This window comes from Palaemon carinicauda, chromosome 12 (genome assembly GCF_036898095.1).
Source record: "Palaemon carinicauda isolate YSFRI2023 chromosome 12, ASM3689809v2, whole genome shotgun sequence".
Taxonomy (NCBI): Eukaryota; Metazoa; Arthropoda; class Malacostraca; order Decapoda; family Palaemonidae; genus Palaemon; species Palaemon carinicauda.
The window spans coordinates 6,308,227-6,323,226 of record NC_090736.1 but is presented as its reverse complement, the minus strand read 5'-3'; the positions used below and the strand labels follow the sequence as shown (position 1 = coordinate 6,323,226).

General features: G+C 32.9%; 2 protein-coding genes across 2 annotated transcripts in view; one reads left to right on the top strand and one right to left on the bottom strand.

Moving 5' to 3' along the window:
- LOC137650470 (uncharacterized) overlaps positions 1 to 4,632 on the top strand; it is a 33,029-nt gene extending 28,397 nt beyond the window's left edge. The window contains exons 3-12 of the mRNA XM_068383695.1: positions 2,999 to 3,193; positions 3,287 to 3,481; positions 3,575 to 3,625; positions 3,719 to 3,769; positions 3,863 to 3,913; positions 4,007 to 4,057; positions 4,151 to 4,201; positions 4,295 to 4,345; positions 4,439 to 4,489; positions 4,583 to 4,632. Coding sequence (XP_068239796.1) covers positions 2,999 to 3,193; positions 3,287 to 3,481; positions 3,575 to 3,625; positions 3,719 to 3,769; positions 3,863 to 3,913; positions 4,007 to 4,057; positions 4,151 to 4,201; positions 4,295 to 4,345; positions 4,439 to 4,489; positions 4,583 to 4,632 — 797 coding nt within the window. The remainder of the gene's footprint in view (positions 1 to 2,998; positions 3,194 to 3,286; positions 3,482 to 3,574; positions 3,626 to 3,718; positions 3,770 to 3,862; positions 3,914 to 4,006; positions 4,058 to 4,150; positions 4,202 to 4,294; positions 4,346 to 4,438; positions 4,490 to 4,582) is intronic.
- Positions 1 to 15,000, bottom strand: part of LOC137651188 (acetyl-coenzyme A synthetase 2-like, mitochondrial) — a 119,801-nt gene that overhangs the window by 53,879 nt on the left and 50,922 nt on the right. The gene's annotated exons all lie outside the window — the stretch shown is intronic.

Here is a 15,000-nt window from a genome sequence, read left to right as displayed (position 1 = left end):
TTGAATCATTGGAGTTTGAGAATAAACTATAGTATTTTAGTAACGTAGTGCTTTTTTTTTTTTTTTATTTCATTGTATTATTTTTTTATTTCGACTCAAGATAATCGTATGATTTTTACGTATGTGGGAGCCTATGTATTATCGATGGACAAAGGGAATTTTCCAGTTAGTTATCATACTAGACTTATTGAAGTAATGTAACTATATATAGAATGTGTTTAAAATCACACCAACAAAATTAACCTGTAATACAATACAACTTTACCGAAATTAATCGATTTGAAAGAGGACGAAGATAGAAGCGTGATTGTGTGTTCTATTAATTAAAAAAAGCCTTTAGAATAACATACGCAAGTCCAAAAGATACTAAACATGGTACCTAAGAGAGAATCAGTAAAAGGTGCAGTGGGTGTGTGTGAGAAAAGAATAAAGTGAAAGGGGGAGAAGGTGAGGAAGAATATTCAAGCGACTCTGAACAAGAAGAAAGCATGGCTGGTCCAAACGACAGCGGATGATGCAAAAACCGGTAAGATCGAACGAAGAAGAGATCGAATGTGATTTATGTGATGTGTGGTTCTGTAAGGACAGTGAGACAAGCGTCACCAAGATCAACTGATACTTTATTCAAATGTGCATGGGAGTATATTACAAGGTGCGGACGGAAAGGTAGGATGGCGCTGGCGCCAAATCAGATTGAATTGCCCGCCAAAATATATGTGTTTTCTTACACTTACAAATATACGAATTATGAGTTAACAGAAACATGTAATGAAATGATACATATGTCAAAATGTAGCTCTGATAGAGCGGAATACATATACATGGGAAACCACGGTGTGGCGAAAGGAGAATTCAAATAAATAAATAGTTTGTTGATTTTCTGGACGACGAAGGGAGCGGTGTCCTTACAGATGCAGTGGCTTGCCAATGCCCGATAAAGTTTGCATACACCCTCGTGGTCGTGTTGCATCATTTTACAAGACACCCTATTTATTCACTTGAGTATGATACATTCTTTTCTTTTTAAAAAAAAGGGGGATGTGAACATGTTAGTAACATTAAGACCTCGTCGTTTTCCTGAAAACCATATTGACTGTACGAAAAGTAATGGTTCCTTATATGTAAATTTATTTTCAATGCCAAGAGGGCGTCACGAAGTAGCCGACCTGTAGGACACCTCGGGACTCCCCCTTTCCCTCTCTCCCATAGAAAATTCCATAGTTTACGATCTTAGATTGGGCTATACAATTGTTTCTGAAACCCCACCAGATATTTTTCTTATCAATTGAATAGTTATATTTCCTTTGGAAAATAGTTTAGGCTATAAAAATTATTCAATGTCGTTAGGTATATGAGTTAACCTATGTCCTCCTATACCCTCCCTAACCTAGACACAGTGGCCACAGAAACCTTCTATAGCCTAGCCTAGAATTGCCTATAAACCTTGAGTAGGGTATTTTTAAAGAGGTTTGAGGAGGCCTAGCCTATGCTATATTGCGTTAAAGAGCATATTAGCCTAATTTACCTCGCTTAACCTTGTAAGATATCCTTTGCCTCTTAAACCTTGAAGGTAACCTCCTCTATTTTCACATATATTATTTGTTCTTTAGGAAAATTGAAAACTATTGTTTCATATTATTGTAAAATTATTAAATAGAAGTGTCCTGTAATTTTGTTTTGAAACTTATTTTTTTTTCTTTGTTATTACAAAGCTTTTAGAGGTAGGCATTATTATTTGAAGAATAAGAAAATTAAATAACTGTAATAATTACAGGGAACCAGTCTTGGAGACCTGTGATCATGAATCAGTCTGGGAGATCTGTGATCTTGGACTCAGTCTGGAAGATCAAATTATGGAACAGTGTACAACATTTTGAACTGAATAAAACTAGATAAGGATCACGCCTCTCTCTCTTACACGTCGAATGTCAAGTTCACTTTTGATGAATAACGAAAATTTATGTCAGGAGGAAAAGAAAAATCCACCGTGACATTAACATAAAAGAAAGTAAAAAAGATGATAGTAATGAGAAACTGAAAGATGATTTTGATATATGTGGAAGTTTGATTAATGGCGAGTTAGGAATGAACGATGGGGTAATTGAAGAGGTGGGTAGGTTAGGCAAACCAAGGGAAGAGGGACAGGAACAAAGAAAAAAACCAAGGCCCCTGCTAGTTAAGCTTAAAAGCACTAAGGAAAAATGGGGAATAGTTGCAAAGGGAAAATACCTCAGGATATCAACAAAAGAGGAGTTGAGAGATGTTTTCATAGCACCTGACCTCAATTTTAAGGAAAGGGAGAAAGAAAGGAAGTTGTTAGAAGAATTGAGAGATAAAAAAGAAAATGTAGTGCAAGGGTGGTAGGCTACATAAAGAGAGGAGAACTATAGTCAATTTTATTTAGCGAGGCAGATTTGCACTGACTCGCAGCCGTGCCCTTTTAGCTCGGAAATGTTTCCTGATCGCTGATTGTTTGGACAAGATAATTCTAACCAATCAGCGATCAGGAAACTTTTCCGAGCTAAAAGGGCACCGCTGCGAGTCGGTGCAAATCTGCCTCGCTAAAAGAAATGGACTATAGTAAGAAACGACAATTTTCGTCAAGAAGCAAACGCAAGCAGAGCGAAGTAGAAAAGGTATAAATTTAGACAAAACAGTTAGCCACCGTATAAAAAAATATGCCTGTTAAGTATTCAAGCACTAACCAAACAGAAATTAATTGAAGTAGAAAACGAGATGAACACAAATAAAATTCATATATTTTGTTTGACAGAAACGCACCAGAAGATAGATAAAACACAACTAAGTAAAGGTCTGTCAAAGATAGAAAAAAAAAAAAAGGAATTTAAAGACAAAAAGGGTGGTGGGTTAATATTAATTTCTAAAAGTAACGATATCACTAAAGCAGAGGAATTGGAAACAAAACACAGCGATATAATAATGGTAAAGAGCAAAATTTACAACTTAATATTTCTGATAATACTGGTATATTTCGCAGCAGGAAATACAGAAGAAGATAGAAAAAGAGATCAAGAATTGAAAGCAGAATGTGAGGAAATAGAAACAAAACACAGCGATATAATAATGGTAAAGAGCAAAATTTACAACTTAATATTTCTGATAATACTGGTATATTTCGCAGCAGGAAATACAGAAGAAGATAGAAAAAGAGATCAAGAATTGAAAGCAGAATGTGAGGAAATAGAAACAAAACATAACAATACAATAATGGTAAAGAGCAAAATTTACAACTTAATATTTCTGATAATACTGGTATATTTCGCAGCAGGAAATACAGAAGAAGATAGAAAAAGAGATCAAGAATTGAAAGCAGAATGTGAGGAAATAGAAACAAAACACAGCGATATAATAATGGTAAAGAGCAAAATTTACAACTTAATATTTCTGATAATACTGGTATATTTCGCAGCAGGAAATACAGAAGAAGATAGAAAAAGAGATCAAGAATTGAAAGCAGAATGTGAGGAAATAGAAACAAAACATAACAATACAATAATGGTAAAGAGAAAAATTTACAACTTAATATTTCTGATAATACTGGTATATTTCGCAGCAGGAAATACAGAAGAAGATAGAAAAAGAGATCAAGAATTGAAAGCAGAATGTGAGGAAATAGAAACAAAACATAACAATACAATAATGGTAAAGAGCAAAATTTACAACTTAATATTTCTGATAATACTGGTATATTTCGCAGCAGGAAATACAGAAGAAGATAGAAAAAGAGATCAAGAATTGAAAGCAGAATGTGAGGAAATAGAAACAAAACATAACAATACAATAATGGTAAAGAGAAAAATTTATAACTTAATATTTCTGATAATACTGGTATATTTCGCAGCAGGAAATACAGAAGAAGATAGAAAAAGAGATCAAGAATTGAAAGCAGAATGTGAGGAAATAGAAACAAAACATAACAATACAATAATGGTAAAGAGCAAAATTTACAACTTAATATTTCTGATAATACTGGTATATTTCGCAGCAGGAAATACAGAAGAAGATAGAAAAAGAGATCAAGAATTGAAAGCAGAATGTGAGGAAATAGAAACAAAACATAACAATACAATAATGGTAAAGAGAAAAATTTATAACTTAATATTTCTGATAATACTGGTATATTTCGCAGCAGGAAATACAGAAGAAGATAGAAAAAGAGATCAAGAATTGAAAGCAGAATGTGAGGAAATAGAAACAAAACATAACAATACAATAATGGTAAAGAGCAAAATTTACAACTTAATATTTCTGATAATACTGGTATATTTCGCAGCAGGAAATACAGAAGAAGATAGAAAAAGAGATCAAGAATTGAAAGCAGAATGTGAGGAAATAGAAACAAAACATAACAATACAATAATGGTAAAGAGAAAAATTTATAACTTAATATTTCTGATAATACTGGTATATTTCGCAGCAGGAAATACAGAAGAAGATAGAAAAAGAGATCAAGAATTGAAAGCAGAATGTGAGGAAATAGAAACAAAACATAGCAATACAATAATGGTAAAGAGAAAAATTTATAACTTAATATTTCTGATAATACTGGTATATTTCGCAGCAGGAAATACAGAAGAAGATAAAAAAAGATATCAAGAATTGAAAGATTAATACAGAAAGCAGCAGAAACAACTCCTTTACTAGTATTGGGGGATTTTAATGGCCACGTGGGATTTCTGGGACACCAACAAGTAAACAGAAATGGGGAAATAGTGCTAGATTGGATGGGTAACCACAACCTAACACTATTAAATGGAGATGAAAGGTGCTCAGGACTATACACGTGGAATAGACAAGACCAGCATAGTGCTATTGATTTTGTTCTTGCAAATAATATGCTATATAAACAATTTAAATGTATGGAAATAGATGAAGGTAAAATAGTATTAGACATATCAGATCACAACTTAATAACAGAATTGGAAGTAAACACAAATAGAGAAAATAACTGCAATAAAGGGAAGTGGGAAGAAATTACATATTATAGCGATGACACAAAAGATATAGACGAATATGTGAAATCTATAGAGAGAAAACTCGTTGGCAAGGAAGTAAAAAAGATTAAAGAGCTAAACATAATAATGGCAGAAATGAAACAAGAACATTTGGTTAAAACATATACAGTAGAAGAAGGGTAACGGATGATGGAATAAGGAAAAATATTAAGAAAAGAAAGGAACTTAATAGAAAAAAGATAAATGAATAAGATATTAGGTTAAAAACACAATCAGAAGAAAAATACAATCATAAGAAGAAAAAAGTACAAATACTGGTGAAAGATAGCATAACTTTATATGAGAAAAAGAAGACCAGGAAGATAAAAGATGATAAAAATAATAAACTATGGAAAAACATAAATAAATTAAGAAATAGCAACGAAAAAAAAAGAAAGACAATAAAATTATATGGAAATAGAGGAGATCAACTAACAGATGAAGAGGCGATAGAAGAATTAGTAAAATTATGGAAAACAGTCTACAATACACACGAAAATAGAATATCAGAGATCTGGAATGAGGAGAAGGAAAGTGAATAACAGGATAATTTGAGAGGAGAAGACGACATCATAATAGTAAATGAATGTAGTATACCCGAACACTTAAGGGAGCATTATGAAGCTGTATTGAATGTCAAAGGAGTAATTAAACCCATGCCTGCCGCTGAAATGAATATAGGTAAATTAGAAAAATTCCTAAAACGCCTAAAGAAAGGTAAAGCAGCTGGGCTAGATGGACTAAAGCCAGACTATTATAAAGCTATGACGATAAGTGATATGTGTAAGAATACACTAGTGAACTGCTACAAAGAGGAAATAGCCAGTAAGGAAAAACCCAAAAGCTGGAAAGACTCCAGAACAAAAATGTTAAAAAAGAAAAACAAACCAACAGCAAAGGAATTGAGACCAATAGCACTCACAAATGTATGATATAAAATATACATGGCTTTTATCAAGGATGAAATAGAAGGACATCTAAAAAGTAATAATGCCATAGACAGGGTGGTCCAACTACAGGCCCGCGGGCCAAATGTGGCCTGCGAGGGGATTTTTTGTGGCTCTCCAACACTGACCTAATTATGCAGTATGATTTAATGTGTCGAAACCTTACTGGATCTAAATGATCCCTCCTGAATACTAACAAAATAAAAAAATGATGAATAATGAAATGAAATTAAAATCACACATTTCAGTAGAATTTCAGTACTCTCTCTCTCTCTCTCTCTCTCTCTCTCTCTCTCTCTCTCTCTCTCTCTCTCTCTCTCTCTCTCTCTCTCTCTCTCTCTCCATACCATGCGTTCAATTCCAATGTTTATTTTACTTTTGACGGTAGATAGAATAATAATAATAATGATGATAATAATAATAATAATAATAATAATAATAATAACAAATGTAAATGTAACAAGGTTAATGAAAACCCCGTAAATAGAATGGGGATGGAGCCCCTGCTGTTTCGAATAGTTTTCAGCTTGCCTCTGTTTTGCAGTTAAGCACTATTGTTCATAACGTCTTTCCATATTGAGTCAAAGTAAGAAATGAAAGTGCTCTGATATGAACAGAACATATGATATGAAGTGGAAAGAAAAATATTTTGTGGCACCAAGTAGGTTCTGTTCTTGACCCTTTTACCCCCGGGGTATTTGGAAATTTCCAACAATTAACCCATGGGGGTTATTTTTTTCCCAGCACATTTTGCAGTATATTTTTTTTTAAATTGCTCGAACAGACTTAATTTTTGTCATAGAGAGGTCAGGTGGGTCTCATTCTCTTGGAAAATGCCTGAATTTTCTCAAAAAATTATCAAAAATCTGAAGAAAAAAAAAATTTATAGCATTTTTGTGCAAGGACGTACCGGTACGTCCATGGGGGTAAAGGGATGGCTTTTGTGAAACGTACCAGTACGTCCTTTGGGGGTAAAAGGGTTAAGGAATATGTTCAAAGGCATTGTGAGACATTGCACAAAGAAAAGTATGCTCAATTGCGGGAAAATCCCGAAGTGGTATACTGAATATCTTGATGGGCAAACATCAACAGCAAAATCCATGGGCTACATGACTTCTGAAAACCACAAACAGCTAGTCTTACTGCTTTGTACGAAGTTACTTTGGTGCTTATAAGAAATAGAAAATGATTTATGGGTGGAGAATTAATAAAACAGTGTGCAGTAAAATAGCACAAGAGTTTGCAGAAGAAAATGTACCTTGTAGTAAAAAAAATTGAAAGTGTACTGGGTTCAGATGACAGCACTGATGTACGTGGCACAAGTCAGGTACTCGAATTTGCCGGCAACATTGGCGAAGATTTTGTGGTGCACGAAGAACTTGTCAAGATGCAGTCATTGAATGATGATAGCAGAGGTTCTGATATATATATATATATATATATATATATATATATATATATATATATATATATATATATATATATATATATACATATATATATATGTATATATATATATATATATATATATATATATGTGTGTGTGTGTGTGTGTGTGTGTGTGTGTGTTTCCCTCATATCCGTGGTCAATGAATACGAAGGGTTTAAAATGTGTCCTTGCATTATAACTGATAGTGCGGAAGCTATGGTTGGCAGCAATGTGGGGTTAGCTGGTCTTTTGAAGAAAAATGGAGCGCATTGCATCCCACTGCAATCCATTATTCACTAAGAGGACTTATGAAGCAAAATATTGCAGATGAATGATGCCATGGCAAGTATTGTCAGTATTGTGAACTTAATCCGAGTCGGAAATATTTCCTTAGGCATAGAAAATTTATATCATTCCTGGAAAACCTAAACACAGAGCACAGTGACCTGCCACTATGTTATATGTTAGGGGGCTGAGTGCTACTACCATTTCTATAAAATCAGCATATTACTCATTCAGAATACGATAAAGACTTTCTTTGCTCACAAGCAACTCTTACAGTAATGACTGCCCCCATGAACGTTCTACACATGAACCTACAAGGAAAATTCCTGAATGTTTTCCAGTTAGTAGGAAATATTGATTCTCTCCGTAAAATGATGCAACTTTTAGTGAATGCTTAAAACAAGGATGATCTAACTGTCTAACACTTCCCTTCTTGTCATGAATTGAACAGAAATAGTGGAACATACTCCTCATCTTTTTATTTCTTTTTTTCTTTTTTTTTGAAAACTTGAATGGTTATACTGGGAATTTGAGAAAAGATATATATATATATATATATATATATATATATATATATATATATATATATATATATATATATATATATACATATATATATATATATATATATACTTATATATATGTATATATATATAAATATATATATATATATATATATATATATATATATATATATATATATATATATATATATATATATGGTTGTGGTTGTGTGTAGATTTATTTTGGTTGTACAGTATTTTCAAGTTATAAAGGAATAGAACTGTGAAAGGTTCTATTTTGTTCTTATCTTATGATTAGAAATAATTACTAAATACTAGTATCTGAGTTGTTTATATCTTTTTTTTTTCTTTTTGTATATCATATGTACTTTAATTATGATTTGAAGTTAAATATCAACAGAACTATATACGTTTTTAATTTTGAATTTTTACTTTTTTTTTTTTTTGTAAAAAAAAGAATATTCATAAACAAATAAGTATGGGGGAAAATCTTATGACAAGGTGTGTAAACTCTTCAAGTGCATCTACGTACTTGGTAAACAAAAAAATCCTTTACATAAATGAAATGAATCCTCCCCCCTTAGAGGAAGGTGCTCCCCTTCAGTTACTGCACCAGAAATTATAATTATAATATATTAATCTTGTTTTTTGGCCCATGCCATCAAGGATTTCAGGTAATGGGGCCCTTGGTATGGAAAAGGATGGACCACCCTGCCATAGAGGATAGTCAAGCGGGATTTACAGAGGGAGGAAGGATTGAGGATATTATATTCATCTTACAGTACATGGTCGAATAAACTTTCAAAAATAAGAAAAACTCATAATTGCCTCTTTAGATTTCAAAAAGGCTTTTGATTCCATAAAAAGGGAAGCACTGATTGAAACATTAAAGCAATATAAAGTACATACTAGTATGATTAACTCTATAGCTGAAGTATATGTGGGAGACTCTACTACGTTAGACATAGGGGAAAAGTAAAAAAAAAAAAAATAAGCGTAAGTAGTGGAATAAAGCAAGGCTGTACTGGCTCTACAACATTGTTCACATTAACTACTTATCAGATTATAAAACAAGTAGAAAAGGAAGGTAATGGTTTTAAAAATGATATTATCATAAAGCTAGTAGTATTATTTTTGCTGATGATCTCCTAGTGCTTGCTGAGAGTATAGAGGATGCTGAATTGAACATAAGGAAAGTGATAGATATAGGAAAGCAGTGTGGTTTAGACATAAATAGAGATAAAAGTAGCGTACTCATATATAATATGAAGGAGAAACCAGATAACATAGAGGGAATAAGAGTAGTAAGCAATATTAAATACCTAGGTATCAAGGTACATGATAGTAGGAACATGTTCAAAACACAGAAAAGTGAAATGATTGTTAAGACTCAAAAGCTAGCTAATCTTACACATTCAATCATAGAAAAAAGTTGCAATAAAATACTGATAGGGAAAACATACTGGAAAAGTGTAGCACTACCTTCTATATTATATTGAACAAATGTAATTAAAAGTTGCAGAGAATTGAGAATGGAGTGTATAGAAGGATATCGGGGGGTGTAAAGAATACAGCAATTGTAGCCTTGAGAGGGGATGTAGGAGCATCTGCTATGAAAACATGGGTAATGGATGGAAAGCTGAGGTACCTTAATAGCATTTTTAAGGGAGAAAAGGACCTACTAACAGCAATAGTCAATGATATGGAAGAAAAAGAGAGGAAGTGGTGGATGCATGTGAAGAAGTATGCTGAGGAATGTGGGATGGCGATGAGAGAAGTCAAGAGATGTACGAAAGAGGACATAAAGAAGAGAGCAAGAGAATTGGTCACAAGCAAATGAAAGAGTGAAATGGAGTGCAAGGAAAGTCTAATTCTGTATAAAAACTGGAAAAGTGAAATCAAGGAGGAGGAAGTGTATGACAACACATTTGCGTCAATTTTATTATTCAAAGCAAGGACAAACATACTGGGCTTAAATATAAAAAAAAAACAGACACCAAGATGGATATATAAACTGTATTCTGTGATGTAGAAGAAAATGCTAACCACTTTATGTTATATTGTCCACAGTTTAGTGATATAATAATAAAAGCAATTGAGCTCCAACAACCATACGAAGAAGATAGTGCACAAACAGTTGGAAAATTCCTTTTTTTGTGAAGAAAATGTTAAAAATAAGAAAATTGTACTACAACAAATGTGGATGAATAGAGAAAAACTAGTGAAAATAAGGAACACACAAAATTAAAGACAGAGGTGCCGTTGCAAAGGCGAAGCCTCAACGTGAATCTGATCTGATCTGAATTGCGGTTCCAATAAACAAGGGGCCTGGGATCAGAATTGAATAGTTCCTAGCGTCTTTAGAATTGAAGTTTAACGAAAGATTGGAAAAAAAAATCAGAAAATAGCTAGGTTAAATAAAATTTTGAAACCAAATCGTTTGAAATTGCATATAAAAATCAGGCTACATATCAGTTTAGTGAGATCTGTGTTACTCTATGGACATGAGCCATGGTATGACAATAGAACAATCTCCAACATATTTAGTAGATTTGAGAATAAAGCCTTCAAAAGAATATTGGGAGTTAAATGGCAGGAAAGGATTAGAAATGAAACTATAAGAGAGATTACTCGAGTGCCACATATTGATTATATCATTATGAGAGGTAGATGGAGATGGTTGGGTCATGCTCTTCGCAATGCCCAGGAGAGATTATTTCATCAAACATTTATTGGGCTCCACAAGGAACTATACGAGTTGGAAGACCCAGGCCTACATGGCTAAGGACTATGAAGCGTGAATGGAGAAGTATTGATTTAAAAGCTCAAGATAGAGACGACTGGCGAAATCTAACCGAGGCCCTTTGCATCAATAGGTAGGATGAGATGATGATGATGAATATATTTTCAATTTTTTTTTTTTTTTTTTTTTTTTTTTTTTTTTTTGTAATAATACTCAAAATCATAATGTGGTAGGTAAGAGGTGGGCCGAAAAAGAGTTGTTCCATATATTTTTATTTTTAATTAAGATTAATATCTTTGTACATATAGGTTGTATTCAATAGCAACGACTTTTTATTTAATTTAATTTTAATCTTAATTTGATTTTTATTTAATTTTTGACAGTATGAAGGTTAATTAAGTCTTGTATCAACCTTCTATACTTCTTGCTTGAGGGTACACTCGAGCACACTATTCTATCTTATTTCTCTTCCTCTTGTTATTTTGAAAGTTTTATAGTTTATTTATGATAGATCTAATTTAATGTTGTTAATTATCTTAAAAAATATTTCATTTTCATTGTTATCACTTCTTTTGTAGTTTATTTACTTCCTTGTTTCCTTTCCTCACTGGGTTATTTTTCCTTGTTGGAGCCCTTGGGCTTATAGCATCTTGCTTTTTTCAGCTAATAATAATAGTAATAACAATAATAATAATAATAAAGGTTAAAGGTTAAGGTGTCTGGTTTCAGTTCCAGTTCCACCAGAATAGATGCTCACCAGAACGTCAGCCGGGCAAGCCCAACCCCCCACTGTGGTGCCCTACCACAGCAGTAGCCTCCCCAGTAAACAGCTTAAACTCACGGCCCTGGGCGGGGATCGATCTCTTGCCACGCGAATGCGAGGCAAACACGTTACCACTGTACTACTACTACTACTACTACTACTACTACTACTACTAATAATAATAATAATAATAATATGTGTTGTTCTGTTTCGAATAATCAAACAATCTAACCTTTACGTAGAGAAGATTCCTAACTTACAAACTTAATCGGTTCCAAAGAGCTGTTCGTAAGTCGAATTTTCTTACATTCTGGCCTAGGGCAGGCCTAACCAGTGGCCTAACCCGAATCCCATGCCTATGATTTCCATATACAAAAGTCAACAAATAGTCAGGTTTCATATGAAATAGATCTCGGGTTATTACAAATTTCATTTTGTTTATTGAATCAAATGATATAATATTGCTTTCTTAGTTATTATAGTATTTCTTTATCTTTGTTATTTTCATTTGGATATGTGTCTGTATGTCTGAATGTTTGTAAGTCAAGTGTTTTACGTAGAGTGTTCGTGAGTTGAGGATCTTCTGGACTAGTGTGCCAACCGTGTGTCACTCGATCGTACTTAGTTCATTTTGTGCTTGTATCTTCGCTCTCCCTTCACACTAAACAGAACCAGAATAAATATGTCTGCTATTCTCCTCTGTAACAGTGTCAATTTTTCAACATGAAAATTCCTGTTGCTTTGAGATTTTGTATATAAAGGAGAGTGTTCTACAATAAACTCACTCAGTTGCTTGCATCCTGCCTTTGAGTCACTCACCACTACTCCTTCATATACAAAATCTCAAAGCACCAAGATTTTTCATGTTCAAAAATTGACACTGTTACAGAGGAGAATAGCAGACATGTTTATTCTGGTTCTTTTTAGTGCGAAGGGAGAGCGAAGATACAAGCACAAAATGAACTATGTACGATCATGTGACACACGGTAGGTACATGGTTCATTTTGTACTTGTATCTTCGCTCTCCCTTCGCACTAAAAAGAACCAGAATAAACATGTCTGCTATTCTCCTCTGTAACAGTGTCAATTTTTTAACATGAAAATTCCTGTTGCTTTGAGATTTTGTATATAAAGGAGAGTGTTCTACAATAAACTCACTCAGTTGCTTGCATCCTGCCTTTGAGTCACTCACCACTACTCCTTCATATACAAAATCTCAAAGCACCAAGAATTTTCATGTTCAAAAATTGACACTGTTACAGAAGAGAATAGCAGACATGTTTATTCTGGTTCTTCTTAGTGCGAAGGGAGAGCGAAGATACAAGCACAAAATGAACTATGTACGATCATGTGACACACGGTAGGTACATGGTTCATTTTGTACTTGTATCTTCGCTCTCCCTTCGCACTAAAAAGAACCAGAATAAACATGTCTGCTATTCTCCTCTGTAACAGTGTCAATTTTTTAACATGAAAATTCCTGTTGCTTTGAGATTTTGTACATAAAGGAGAGTGCTCTACAATAAACTCACTCAGTTGCTTGCATCCTGCCTTTGAGTCCCAACCTTCTACTACCCCGTCACATTGGTGACCCCGGAGTTACGGGGTAGGAGAAGGTGTGACATCATGTGACACTAGGAAATAATAGAAGTCCTATCATGCACGTTTGGTGTCCTGATAAGGACACCTTGAAACTCAGAACGCACTGTCCTCAAAGAGATCCACGAAATTGCATACATATAAACCATCAATTCTTACATACGTTTCTTTGTTTATAAGAAAACAAATTATTGCTCATATGAACATGCTTCATTTTTTTTTTCAATAATGTATTTTCAATGTTGACATCAACATTTTTTTCAATAATGTATTTTCAATGTTGACATCAACATTTATGGGTTGATATAAATGTTTATTGCAAAATACAGGGATTTATTACTTAGATGATGGCATACCCTAAAGGCGGGTTTACACGGTCGAACGGTTTGTCGAACCCCAGAAAAGTGTTTGAAGTGATGTTCAAACATGTGAACGGGGTATTTGGTTGTCGAACGGTTCGAAGAAAATCTGTTCTCGCCTGACTCTTGTGGGCGGGGCTTCATTGTCCACAAAACCTTATGCATTTGTGACTGACTCGACCTCTTCGAACCGTTTGACATGCAGGTTCGACAACCGGGTTCGACGAACCGTTCGACCGTGTAAGCCCCGCTAATTGTCATGAATCTATAATCCTGTAACCTTCTTGAAACAGTATTCCACTCTTTCTTCTCCTATTTATCAAATATACATGTATATATGTGTAGGGATAAAGATATAGATAAATAAAGATATACTGTATATATATATATATATATATATATATATATATATATATGTATATATATATATATCATTTTCATTATAATATATATACTGTATATATATATATATATATATATATATATATATATATGTATATATATATATATATATATATATATATATATATATTTATATATATATATTGTATATATATACAGTATATATTTATATATATTGTATATATATACTGTATATATATATATATATATATATATATATATATATATATATATATATATATATATATATTGTATATATATACAGTATATATATATATATATATATATATATATATATATATATATATGTGTGCGTAAAAATCACAAGAAAACGTGATACTCAGATGCAGAAGAACCACAGGGAAAATGAAAATACGAAATATACGATTAAGACCTGACTAGTTTCGTGATACTTCTTCAGTCCTCTGAAGAAGTATCACGAAAGTAGTCAGGACTTAATCGTATATTTCGTATTTTCATTTTCCCTGTAGTTCTTCTGCATATATATATATATATATATATATATATATATATATATATATATATCACAACAACAACAACAACAACAATAATGATAATAATAATAATAATAATAATAATAATAATAATAATAATAATAATAATAATAATAACAATAATAATAATAATAAATGAGCGTCTCTCTGCCTGTCTGTCTGTGCGAGTATGTGTGTGTGCGAAAAATTTCTAAAATAATATTGAAGAAACACGCGAATTAAAACAAACACCCATTTTATGCACGAATGCACCATCGAATGCAATAATCTATTAAACTATACGTGGATTACTTTATTATGTGCTCCCTGTCGCAACACCCTAACCACCGAAAAAACTAATATTAAGTAAATAGTGTATACGTTTTAATAAGGTCACGTCAACAACGTACCGGGTATCTCTCGTTCCAAAATGAATGAA